We start from the raw sequence: 14121 nt of genomic DNA, 5'->3' as shown, positions 1-14121 counted from the left end.
TGGAAAAACAATGGAGGCAAAGATCAAGAAGATGCAAGAAATGTTTAACAAAGACCTAGAAGAATTAAAGAACAAACAAACGGAGATGAACAATACAATAACTGAAATGAAAACTACACTAGAAGAAATCAATAGCAGAATAACTGAGGCAGAAGAACAGATACGTGACCTGAAAGACAGAATGGTGGAATTCACTGCTGCAGAACAGAATAAGGAAAAAAGAATGAAAAGAAATGAAGACAGCCTATGAGACCTCTGGGACAACATTAAACGCAATAACATTCACATTATAGGGGTCCCAGAAGGAGAAGAGAGAGAGAAAGGACCAGAGAAAATATTTGAAGAGATTATAGTCGAAAACTTCCCTAAAATGGGAGAGGGAATAGCCACCCAAGTCCAGGAGGCGCAGCGAGTCCCATACAGGATAAACCCAAGGAGAAACACACCGAGACACATAGTAATCAAATTGGTAAAAATTAAAGACAAAGAAAAATTATTGAAAGCAGCAAGGGAAAAACAACAAATAACATACAAGGGAACTCCCATAAGGTTAACAGCTGATTTCTCAGCAGAAACTCTACAAGCCAGAAGGGAGGGGCGTGATATACTTAAAGTGATGAAAGGGAAGAACCTACAACCAAGATTACTCTATCTGGCAAGGGTCTCATTCAGATTTGATGGAGAAATCAAAAGCTTTACAGACAAGCAAAAGCTAAGAGAATTCAGCACCACCAAACCAGCTCTACAACAAATGCTAAAGGAACTTCTCTAAGTGGGAAACACAAGAGAAAGAAAGGACCTACAAAAACAAACCCAAAACAATTAAGAAAATGGTCAAAGGAGCATACATATCTATAATTACCTTAAACGTGAATGGATTAAATGCTCCAACCAAAAGACACGGGCTTGCTGAATGGATACAAAAACAAGACCCATACATATGCTGTCTACAAGAGACCCGCTTCAGATCTAGGGACACATACAGACTGAAAGTGAGGGGATGGAAAAAGATATTCCATGCAAATGGGAATCAAAAGAAAGCTGGAGAGCAATACTCATATCAGATAAAATAGGCTTTAATATAAAGAATGTTAAAAGAGACAAGGAAGGACACCACATAATGATCAAGGGATCAATCCAAGAAGAAGATATAACAAGTATAAATATATATGCACCCAACATAGGAGCACCTCAATACATAAGGCAACTGCTAACAGCTATAAAAGAGGAAATCGACAGTAACACAATAATAGTGGGGGACTTTAACACCTCACTTACACCAATGGACAGATCATCCAAAATGAAAATAAATAAGGAGACAGAAGCTTTAAATGACACAATAGAAAAGATAGATTTAATTGATATTTATAGGACATTCCATCCAAAAACAGCAGATTACACTCTCTTCTCAAGTGTGCATGGAACATTCTCCAGGATAGATCACATCTTGGGTCACAAATCAAGCCTCATAAATTTAAGAAAATTGAAATCATATCAAGCATCTTTTCTGACCACAGTACTATGAGAGTAGAAATCAATGACAGGGAAAAAAATGTAAAAAACGCAAACACATGGAGGCTAAACAATACGTTACTAAATAACCAAGAGATCACTGAAGAAATCAAAGAGGAAATCAAAAAATACCTAGAGACAAATGACAAAGAAAACACGACAATCCAAAACCTATGGGATGCAGCAAAAGCAGTTCTAAGAGGGAAGTTTATAACTATACAAGCCTACCTCAAGAAACAAGAAAAATCTCAAATAAACAATCTAACCTTACACCTAAAGGAACTAGAGAAAGAAGAACAAACAAAACCCAAAGTTAGCAGAAGGAAAGAAATCATAAAGATCAGAGCAGAAATAAATGAAATAGAAACAAAGAAAATGATAGCAAAGATCAATAAAACTAAAAGCTGGTTCTTTGAGAAGATAAACAAAATTGATAAACCATTAGCCAGACTCATCAAGAAAAAGAGGGAGAGGATTCAAATCAATAAAATTAGAAATGAAAAAGGAGAAGTTACAACAGACACTGCAGAAATACAAAGCATCCTAAGAGACTACTACAAGGAACTCTATGCCAATAAAATGGACAACCTGGAAGAAATGGACAAATTATTAGAAAGTTATAACCTTCCAAGACTGAACCAGGAAGAAACAGAAAATATGAACAGACCAATCACAAGTAATGAAATTGAAACCGTGATTAAAAATCTTCCAACAAACAAAAGTCCAGGACTGGATGGCTTCACAGGTGAATTCCATCAAACATTTACAGAAGAGCTAACACCCATCCTTCTCAAACTCTTCCAAAAAATTGCAGAGGAAGGAACACTCCCAAACTCATTCTATGGAGGCCACCATCACCCTGATACCAAAACCAGACAAAGATACTACAAAAAAAGAAAATTATAGACCAATATCACTGATGAATATAGATTCAAAAATCCTCAACAAGGGCTTCCCTGGTGGTGCAGTGGTTGAGAGTCCACCTGCTGATGCAGGGGACACGGGTTCGTGCCACAGTCCGGGAAGATCCCACGTGCCACGGAGCGGCTGGGCCTGTGAGCCATAGCCGCTGAGCCTGCGCGTCCGGAGCCTGTGCCCACAATGGGAGAGGCCACAACAGTGAGAGGCCCACATACCGCAAAAAAAAAAAAATCCTCAACAAAATACTAGCAAACACAATTCAACAATACATTAAAAGGATCATACACCATGATCAAGTGGGATTTATTCCAGGGATGCAAGGATTCTTCAATATATACAAATCACCATATTAACAAATTGAAGAAGATGATCATCTCAATAGATGATCTCAATAGATGTAGGAAAAGCTTTTGACAAAATTCAACACCCATTTATGATAAAAACTCTCCAGAAAGTGGGCATAGAGGGAACCTACCTCAGCATAATAAAGGCCATATATGACAAACCCACAGCAAACATCATTCTCAATGGTGAAAAACTGAAAGCATTCCCTCTAAGATCAGGAACAAGACAAGGATGTCCACGCTTACCACTGTTATTCAACATAGTTTTGGAAGTCCCAGTGACGGCAATCAGAGAAGAAAAAGAAATAAAAGGAATACAAGTTGGAAAAGAAGAAGTAAAACTGTCACTGTTTGCAGATGACATGATACTATACATAGAGAATCCTAAAAATGCCACCAGAAAACTACAAGAGCTAATCAATGAATTTGCTAAAGTTGCAGGATACAAAATTAATGCACAGAAATCTCTTGCATTCCTATACACTAATGATGAAAAATCTGAAAGAGAAATTAAGGAAACACTCCCATTCACCATTGCAACAAAAATAAATACCTAGGAATAAACCTATCTAGGAAGACCAAAGACCTGTATGCAAAAAACTATAAGACACTGATGAAAGAAATTAAAGATGATACAAATAGATGGAGAGATATACCATGTTCTTGGATTGGAAGAATCAATATTGTGAAAATGACTATACTACCCAAAGCAATCTATAGATTCAATGCAATCCCTATCAAATTACCAATGGCATTTTTTACGGAACTAGAACAAAAAATCTTAAAATTTGTATGGAGACACAAAAGACCCCAAATAGCCAAAGCAGTCTTGAGGGAAAAAAACGGAGCTGTAGGAATCAGACTCCCTAACTTCAGACTATACTACAAGGCTACAGTAATCAAGACAATATGGTACTGGCACAAAAACAGAAACATAGATCAATGGAACAAGATAGAAAGCCCAGAGATAAACCCACGCACCTATGGTCAACTAATCTATGACAAAGGAGGCAAGGATATACAATGGAGAAAAGACAGCCTCTTCAATAAGTGGTGCTGGGAAAACTGGACAGCTACATGTAAAAGAATTAAATTAGAACACTCCGTAACACCATACACAAAAATAAACTCAAAATGATTCGAGACCTAAATGTAAGACCAGACACTATAAAACTCTTAGAGGAAAACATAGGAAGAATACTCTTTGACATAAATCACAGCAAGATCTTTTTTGATCCACCTCCTAGAGTAATGGAAATAAAAGCAAAAATAAACAAATGAGACCTAATGAAACTTAAAAGCTTTTGCACAGCAAAGGAAACTACAAACAAGACCAAAAGACAACCCTCACAATGGGAGAAAATATTTGCAAATAAATCAACGGACAAAGGATTAATATCCAGAATATATAAACAGCTCATGCAGGTCAATATTAAAGAAACAAACAACCCAATCCAAAAATATGCAGAAGACCTAATAGACATTTCTCCAAAGAAGACATACAGATGGCCAAGAGGCACATGAAAAGCTGCTCAACATCACTAATTATTAGAGAAATGCAAATCAAAACTACAATGAGGTATCACCTCACACCAGTTAGAATGGGCATCATCAGAAAATCTACAAACAACAAATGCTGGAGAGGGTGTGGAGAAAAGGGAACCCTCATGCACTGTTGGTGGGAATGTAAATTGATACAGTCACTCTGGAAAACAGTATGGAGGTTCCTTAAAAAACAAAAATTACCATATGATCCAGCAATCTCACTACTGGGCATATACCCAGAGAAAACCACAATTCAAAAAGACACATGCACCCCAATGTTCATTGCAGCACTATTTACAATAGCCAGGTCATGGAAGCAACCTAAATGCCCATCAACAGACGAGTGGATAAAGAAGATGTGGTACATATATACAGTGGAATATTACTCAGCCATAAAAAGGAACGAAATTGGGTCATTTGTTGAGACGTGGATGGATCTAGAGACTATCATACAGAGTGAAGTAAGTCAGAAAGGGAAAAACAAATATGGTATATTAACGCATGTATGTGGAACCTAGAAAAATGGTACAGATGAACCGGTTTGCAGGGCAGAAGTTGAGACACAGGTGTAGAGAACAAACGTATGGACACCAAGGGGGGAAAGCCGCGGGGGGTGGGGGTGGGGGTGGGATGAATTGGGGGATTGGGATTGACATGTATACACGGGTGTGTATGAAATGGATGACTAATAGGTACCTGCTGTATAAAAAAATAAATAAAATTAAATTTAAAAATTTAAAAATTAAATAAAATTTAAAAAAAGAAAATACTAGGTGAATAAACAAAACCAGAAATGCTGAAGTGACAATATTAACATAAAATTGGCATTTAAGATTAAAAGCAATAAACAGAAAATAGATATTATATAATGGTAAAAGGCTAAATACTAAAAGCTTTTAAACAAGTAAAATATTTGCTTTAAGTTTGCTTTTTAACTTTTATAATTCTCAAATCCAATCATTTTTTATATAATTTTTTTCTGATAGTTTTATGACATCATTATTTATATTTAATTCTCTACTACATTTAGACTTTGGTGCATGATAGGAGTTAAAGTTCTGCATTTTTTTCAAGTTGTTAATCAAGTGACAATTATGAAGAGAAAGAAACGGGCATGACACATTTAACAAATTAAATAATCATATATACTTAGGTCTTTCTGTGTTCAACTGATCCATTTGCTAGTTATTGAGCCAATCACGTGCACTGATATTTTCTGTAGCTTTACGATAAAGTCTATTAATTAGTAGAGTGAGTCCCTTGTTACTCTTCATTTTCAGAATTTTCTAAGTGTAATTTGTTCTTCTCAATCACTTCAGCAATTTCAAAATCAATCCCTAAGGTTTTGAATGGTGTTGCATTATATACATAAATGAATTTTAAGACTTTTAAAGGAAATACTAATGAACAATAAATATTTCAGAAAAATACTGACTTCTAATCAAAGAAACAAAATCTTGGGGATTCAAAATTCCACCATTAAAAAAAATTTTTTTTTTAATTGAAGTATAGTTGATTGACAATATTGTATTAGTTTGGGGTGTAGAGCATAGTGATTCAGTTTTTCTTTTTCAGATTATATTCCATTATAGGTTACTACAAGGTATTTGATATAATTCCTTGTGCTATACAGTAAATCCTTGTTGCTTATCTATTTTATATATAGTATAATAGTTCGCATATGTTAGTCGCACACTCCTAATCTGTCCCTCCCCCACTCCTTCTCTCCTTTGGTAACCATAGGTTTGTTTTCTGTCTGTGAATCTGTTTCTGTTTTGCATATACATTCATTTGTATTATTGTTTAGATTCCACATTACAAGTGATATCATACAGTAAAAAAAAAAAAAAAAAAAAGTGAGTGTGTTCCTTATCTTGGCTTTACCTTCCCTCCAGACAGCAAATAACAGCAAACTTATTACTCAAGTGCACTCATTATCTTTGCTTCAATATTTTCAGTTACTTGATTCCAAATGGCCCCTTCATACGTTTTAAGTATGCTTGGCTCTCTCTTTTCATAAACAAACATGTAAATTAATAAATAGCTAGGCACTCTCTTGACACCAGCAGCCCTCTCTACCCAAGTAACCTGGTTTTTCCTAAGGGAAGATCAGCTACACCTGCATCTACTTCATTTCTCACTCTTCGTTCCAGTAAATCAGATCCTGCAGGCCCTCAGCATCCTTCCTCTGACATCATTTACGGCACTGTCATCAGTTTCATATTCGTGTCCCTAATGGATGGCGTTTGGTCTTCCGTGTGCTTGAGGTTACTGTAGCATTTGACATGGTACACCAGGCTTTTCCAGAAGTTTTCTTGGGTTTTAGGGCAAAAATCCAAGAAAAGCCCCTTGTATCGCTCAGCTGTTCTCAATCTCCTTTAGAGGAATTTCTCCTGTGTGTCTCTTAAACATGGGTGCTCCCAAGACTGCTTCCCTTGTCAACCCCCTCTTCTTACCCCACGTGCTCTTCAGGGCTCAGGGCTGAATGTGGCCGCTCTGCACCTGTGAAGCCATGCTTGTTGTTAACTTAGTTCACTCTTTCCTTATCTGATGGGAAAGAACCTCTACTCTGAGCCAGCCGAATACCTCCCACCTGCCGCCCATCACGCCTCCCTTCTCCGCATCTCAGCCTTCCCATGGCCCAGAAACAAAAGTGGTAGCACCCGGCAGGGCAGGGCCACCAGGACCTGTGGCGGCTCCTCTGTTCTCTTCGGCCAGCGTCTGTGCTGTCCCCTTGTTAATACTTTTCATAATATACCTACATCAACTCCCATGGCTGTGACTAACACCTGTGTGGTGGTCAGACCCAAATCTCGTTTCAGTTTAGGGCTCTCTTGAGTGTTCTAGTTAAGTTCAGTGTTCAACACAGCCATCGTTTAAGGAGCACCTCCTGCATCAGGCTGTGCCACATGCTGGACATTCAGAAGACACAATCCTCATTCATTCATTCATTCACTCCTTCAGCAGTATTTACTGAGAACCTGTCACACGCCAAGCACCGTGTTGGGTGCTAAAAATACAGTAGCACTCAAAGCAAAAGTGGTTTCGAATGACATAAAGCTTCCATTCTATCAATATCTGGGGTAGAGTGAGATGAGTAGTTATTTAGTTTTATTTCTGATAAACGCAATGAAGGGGAAATACAGAATACTGTGAGATCATATAAAAGGTGAACCTAGCCTTGTCTTAGGGGAGGTGTGTGTCTGCCTCGGCAGAAATGGCATTTAAGTTGAGATGTAAAGGATAAAAATGTATTTCATTTTCAAGTTCTTATTATGTGTGACATGCACTGCTCTGAAATATTACAGATGTTAACTCATTTAATCCTCATAATAAACCTGTGAGGTAGGTACCAGCATCATCTCCTGTTTATAACGGGGAAACCGAGGCACAGAGAGGTAGTGTGACTTGCCCAAACTCACAGCAGTCATAAGTAGTGTGCTCCAAACCTATGGCTTCCTGCCTTGTATGATCTACTCAACTTCAGATCTTAAGCTCCCCCCCTGCCCCCCAGCTCGCGTGTACCCTGTTTCTAAGTCACTTCTCTCTAAGGCTGGCCATATATTGGAAGCCTCCAATGCCCTGAATTTGTTTTAGTTGACCTGAGCTCAGTGTTACCATTGCTCGTGGAAAATGATGACTCGCTGGGTGCCCACGGAGCTGCAGCTTCACTCCCAACCTCGGAATAGGCCTCATAACCAGGCTCCAGATTAGCATTTCTGTTTCCCTGAGAGAGCAGACAACCTGCTCTGTGTCTGGCCACACTGCCCCAGGGTTCCATCCTGGTGTCCCCCAAGGGGCAAGATACACTCCTGCAGGAACCGGGGCCCTGCCCTACCTCACCCTCCAGACTGAGCCTCTTAGACTCGGGTGCCAGCTCGGATTCGGCCCAAGATTGCTGCATCCCTTGGATGCTGTGATTTGAGAGCAAACCACACGCCTGCAGTAGAGAAAGGCTGAAGGCAATTGTCCTGTGTTGACACAGTAGAGGATTCGGCAAGTTGCTCAGCACCCAGCCCCCTGCTCGGACCGTGGCTCCGCACTGCCTCACTGGGTTACTTTTCTTGGCCCATCTGCACGGAATTTCCACCCCTAAGGGGTTTCCCCAAGCCCCTCTTTCTCTGTTCTCTCCACCTTCTCCATAACCTCATCCACATCACATTCCCATGATTAACGGATGCTGATGACACCAATTCTCGCTCCTTCCCAGTTCCTTCTCCTGAGTCATAAGCTCGTGTGGTCTATCGCCTACAAGTTACCATGGCAGGGGTGTCCCACAGGTATGCTAGACCCAAATTCCTCCTCCCATATTCCCTCTATGAGTGGATGACATGCTACCTCTCCCCCACCCCACCAGTTATCTGCACACACGTCCCCCATGGACAGCCTCCCTGGACTCCACACTCCCTCTCCTGCCCCACGTTGACCTCACCTTATCTGGGCAGTTCTACCTCTAAATCATCACCTGCCTCTGTTCACTTTCCTCTTTCCCCACCGCCGTAATCCATAGCTACAGCTTTGATGTAATTTCTTCGGAAAGACTTTCTTGACCTTATCTTCCTTACCTGCCCCCCGCACATAGACACACACACCCAAGTCTGGGATCCGTTCCCCTCCTATGCATGCTTCCCCCATGACAGCACTTATTGTGCTGTGTCACAGTTGTCTCCTGTCTGTGTGTGCAGGGCAGGCTGTGTAGACAGGCAGCCTGGGTGGTGGCACATGGTACCATGTTTAGAAGAACCCCACACTTGGCTTAAGGCTCTGCTGTTGCCATCTTGAAACTTTTAATACTTTTTGAACCTGAGACCCCATTTTTATTCTGTGCCGGGCCCTGCCAGTTGTGTGTTCGCACCAGCTGTAAGCTCCATGAGGGCAGGGAAAGATCTGACTTGTTCAACATGCGTTCTCAGCACCTGGTACTTTGACTATGTAAAAAGTGGTTGAGAAATATTTGCTGAGTAGTTGAACCACTCAAGAGTCTGAAAGGCCCCACGTGTAAACGATCAGAATAATAGACACCTTGCAGTGGTACCGTGTGCATTCACCGCAGCGATGGGCATAAGGCATCTAACACAGCTTCTGCCACCTAAAGTGCTCCCAGCCAATGTTCGTTCCTCTCTTTTTATGCTACAGCTCTCCCAGAGTTCTAATTTAAAATGGTATCTGGGCAGCAGCCTCTCCTAACTTTCTACTAAGATATGTATTGAGACTGGAAAAGATGAGGTCCCCCTAGAAATTAAAATGAATAGTCAGCCTGAATCTGGGAGGCACCCCCATAACTGTGAGGCCAGCAAGACTGACTGAGAAACTCGTACCCTGGCTTTGTTGCATGATGCACCCCTGCTTCCCCTCACAAATGCAGATTACAGACAAAGAGTAAGAAGAGACTCAGTAATGCCCCAGTTTCTGCCCACTGACTTGGAAAGCGGACAGCCTTCCAACCCATATGTGTCAGTGGAGAAGGCCAGTGAGGCTGGACCAGAATGAGTGAGGAGAGAACAGCAAGATGAAGCTGGAGAGGGAGGCAGGGGCAGGACTCTGCAGGACCCTGTAAGGATTTAGATGTGTCTTACGTGCAATGAAATGCCACTGGTATGTTTTAAGCAGGGCAGGGACAGTGGCTGTGGAGGCTGACATAGTGGAGGATAAGCAGGCAGACCAGGAGGTTCTTACAATAACCTGGACAAAGGGTGACAGTGGATGGAACCAGAGCAGTAGCAACGGCAACAGAAAGAACTGGACAGCTTCCAGGCATATTTACAAGTAGAATGGACAGAACCCAGAGACTGACCAGCTACGTGGTTATCGAGAGAAAGGGGTGTCATGGACAACCCAATGATCAGTCAGCTAATGCCACGATGATGCTTGTTACAAGCGAGCTCAAAACTGGTTGGCTTAGAGCAAGAAGCATCTGCTTTTTTCTTTCCTATGTCTCTGTGTTGGCCAGCATGGCTCTGCCTCGGAATTTACACTGGCAGGGCTGGGCTCTGGGCTCTGAGTTTGGTCAGCTCTGCTCATCATTCTAGTAGCAACTCTGGGCATATTCTTCTCATGTTGATAAGCAAGAATGCAAAAGTCAAGCCAAACCACACAGCGTATTTAAAGCCTCCACAGGCATCGTGTCTGCTCACATTCCATGGGTCAAAGCATGTCAAATGGACAAGCCCAAAGTCAGTGTGTCAGAGAAATATACTCCACCCCTTAGTGAGGGGTGGAGAGTGAGATAATATTGCTGAACAGTATTTCCATCTATCACACCAAGTTTCTGGAATGAGCAACTCAGTGGATGGAGGTCCTATTTACTTAATGAGTAAAACTGGTTAAGAGAAATATGTTCCCTCATGTATCAGTTAGCTTTTGCTGTATAACAAACTGTCCCAAAATACAGTGGCTTAAAACAACAATCAGTCGTAAGTCCTCAAAATTCATTGTATTGCTAAAGTGGTTATTTTGGTCATAGCCAGGATGGCTGGTTTCTACTGGTATTGCTTACACATCTCTGCTCATCGGGAGGCTCAGCTGGTGCTGGCTCATAGGGGATGGCCTCATTTACATATGTGGACGTTGGCCCAATAATAGGTGGAACAGTGGCCATGACCAGGTCATTTGTCTCTCATTGTCAGGCAGGCTGGTGAGGCTCATTCACAGTGAAGTGGTCACAAGGTTCCCAAGAGCAGCAAGAGAAGGCAAGTCCCAAAGCGCTACAAACACTTTTCAGGCATTTGTTCGCATCACGTTTGTTCATGTCCTGTTGACCAATGCAAATCATGAGGCCAAGACCGGATTCAAGAGATGGAGAAATAAACCTCACTTCTTGATGGAATGAAGTACAGTTACATTGCAATTAAGTATGCATGTAAGAATGAAAAGCATTTGTGACCACACTTGCAGTCTACCACACTTCACTACATCAGAGATACACTCTCATTTACAAAACACGAACTCTAAGCACTCTACAAGTATCAGATTTTCTAATGCTCATAACAATCCCATGACGCAGGTACTGTTATTATTCTCATTTTACAGGGGAGGAAACTGAGACACAAATAGGTTGAGTAACTTCAGTAACTTGCCCCAGATCACACAGCTCATAGGGGATTTGAACCACACTGAGTGGCCCTAGAGTTTGTGCTGTGCACCACTACACTATACTAACTCTTAATGGGATACTCTGCCTTCTTGTCATCCTCTTCCTCCTCCAATAATAATAATAATAATAATAGAAACTGGGAGCTGGACAGACTACTTCCAGCAGTATATCTGAGAAAGAAAGCTGACCATCACCTAAAGAACAGAGCAAAAGGCACGTCCAGATGGATCATGTTTCCCTTTGAGAATGAATCAAGAAGAAAAGAACAACTTTGTGGGTCCTATGAACACTGGGCTACATTGCAATAGCTTCCCTCAATTTGATTTTCGAGAAAGTTTTTAAATACATTTTTTACTTATATTCCTCATTTATCACTTTGGTTACTTGACTTTTGTTTTCTATTCTATACTCATAGCCAGATTTCTTTTTTTAATACAGAAACATTTCAAACATGTAAGAATGTACCAATAATAATAGATACTTCTGTATCTATTCTAATTATTCAACAGATATTAATGATTTTTCAAATTTCTTTAAGTTCTCACTTTAAAAAAAGAGAATAAGACATTATAGGTGGCTAGTATCAGTTAGCTTTTGCTGCATAACAAAGCACCCCCAAGTGGTAGCTTAAATGAGCAACTATTTAATTTTCAATTCCAGATGAAAATGAGAGTCAGAGAGGATACGTCTGATCATAAAGCATGTGGCAGAGATGATAAAAGAACCTAATTCTTTGGACTTTTGGTCTCAGGGTTTTTCTACTGAGCCATCCATTTTAGAGAAGGAATTCAATGGATATTTTTCTAGATATTCTGTGGGGATGTTTCTGGGTATTTCTAAAGAACTTTAGAGGTTGACTGCACCAGTCAGTAGGTCTCATGTTATGTCAGAAGTTCTGCTTTTCCATTTTCTTTAACATAATCCTTTCTGACTATCTGAGTGATATATTTCACCATAATACTTCTGAGTATTGTTTTCAGTGAGTCTTATTCTCCTACTACTGTCCCCTAAATGATTAGGTGAATCCACCTAAGAAAATATCTATAAAACTGGGATATATTACATTGATCAATTAGAACAGTGGTTCTCAAACTTTAGTGTGCATCAGAATCACCTAAAGAGCTGGTTAAAATACAGATTACTGTGCCCCCGGACCCAGACTTCCTAGTTCTGTAGGTCTGAGTGGGCCCAAGCATTTGCATTTCTAAGTTCCTTAGTGATGCTGATGCTGCTGGTCTGGAGACCATGCAAGAATCACTGAATTAAAGTAAAGAGAAGAGTCATGCAAGTGTACTATACATGAGATTTATGTTACAAGCACATTTTTTGTGGTATTATCTATAATAAAATCAAAGACTACCAAAATGTCCAACAATACAAGACTTTTAAAGTAACTTCACATAATATCAAATGAAGAAAAGCAAGTTATCTTAATGTTGTGTATCTATGTATGTACACATACATACTTGGATTAATATTGACTGACAAAGTGTTAAAACAAAAAGTTACTTTTACCTTTTTCTGTGTGCTTTTCTACATTTCTTAGTTTTTCAATGGTCATATTTTGCTTTTGTGTAATAAAAAGTTATTAAAAATAAGCGTTTTAAAGTGTTTTAAGTACAAAAAAGATGAATAACTGAATTCAGCCATGATTGCTATTTCTCTTATTACTTGCTTATATCCAGCAATACTTAATCACCTCAGAAAATGTTACTCTCAGAATATTGTTTGAGAATATCCTAAGATAAAATATCTTGTCAGTCTTCATACATAATCAGTATCAGAACTGGTCATGTATAAGCGAGGCAGGATCACTTGGTATTCAGCGCACTGACTCTAGGGCCAGATTTCCTGAGTTTGAACCTTGTGCTCTGCCACTGTATCACTGGGCAAGCTTCTTAACCAATGTACGTGTTAGTTTCTTCATCTGTAAAATAGGGATGATCACAGTACCTACACGATAGGGTTGTTGTGAGGATCAAATGAAATAAGAAACTTAATAAATGTTAGCTATTGTTATTTTTGTTTTAGTTCAGCAGTTGCCTATTACTAGCAAACACTCATTAATCATTAATGTGTTTTCTGTTTTTCTTATGTCTAGATCTGGATGTGTGGAGGCCAACTCTTTATACTCCCCTGCTCTCGAGTAGGACATATTGATAAGCAACATGTTGCAAACCACACTGGAATTGCAAAAGCCTTGGCGTATAATAATCTCAGACTGGTGCACGTTTGGCTAGATGAATACAAGGTGAAGGATGTGTCCCTGGTTTGGAGAGATGAGTGAGAGTACAGAGAGGGACTGGCTCTAAAGAAGCCTTCTGCTGCTTTCTAGATACCAATTTTTGTATTTTTCCTTAAATTAGGGCAACCCTTCAGCTGTTCACCCACCCATTTTCAGATGCTATTCTTAATTTGTTCATTTTAAGCTGCTGCACTTGCACCTTACTCTTATTTTTTGTTTTTAAAATCTCTAAGGAAACTCAAGTTTCTCAGAAGTAAATCAACCAACACGGGAAGGCTTTTTTTTCCCCCCTAGATCTGTTTTCCTCCCCCAAAGATTGCCCATCTGCGGCAAATACCTCTCTCTGCCCCCATTCCCATGGGCAAATTTTGGATTCTCTTCCTCCACTACCAAGCTCCCAAGTGATGCGGCTGCAGCTGGTCTGGGGACCACACAAGAACCTCTGCTCCTTTTTTCTCTAA

At 40.1% G+C, this 14121-nt stretch overlaps 1 protein-coding gene across 7 annotated transcripts in view; it reads left to right on the top strand.

Annotated features, from left to right (window-relative positions):
• Positions 1-14121, top strand: part of GALNTL5 (polypeptide N-acetylgalactosaminyltransferase like 5) — a 125660-nt gene that overhangs the window by 107954 nt on the left and 3585 nt on the right. For 6 of the 7 annotated variants that reach the window (XM_049715175.1, XM_033408370.2, XM_033408368.2 and 3 more), the window contains one exon: positions 13517-13666. In XM_049715175.1, the coding sequence (XP_049571132.1) occupies positions 13517-13666 (150 nt within the window). Of the gene's footprint in view, positions 1-10948; positions 11144-13516; positions 13667-14121 lie in introns of those variants that run through there. The other variant, XM_049715177.1, reaches the window with a different exon arrangement.

This window comes from Orcinus orca, chromosome 9 (genome assembly GCF_937001465.1).
Source record: "Orcinus orca chromosome 9, mOrcOrc1.1, whole genome shotgun sequence".
Classification (NCBI taxonomy): Eukaryota; Metazoa; Chordata; class Mammalia; order Artiodactyla; family Delphinidae; genus Orcinus; species Orcinus orca.
Note: the sequence above shows the minus strand (reverse complement) of the source record. Positions and strands in the feature narration are given on the sequence as shown.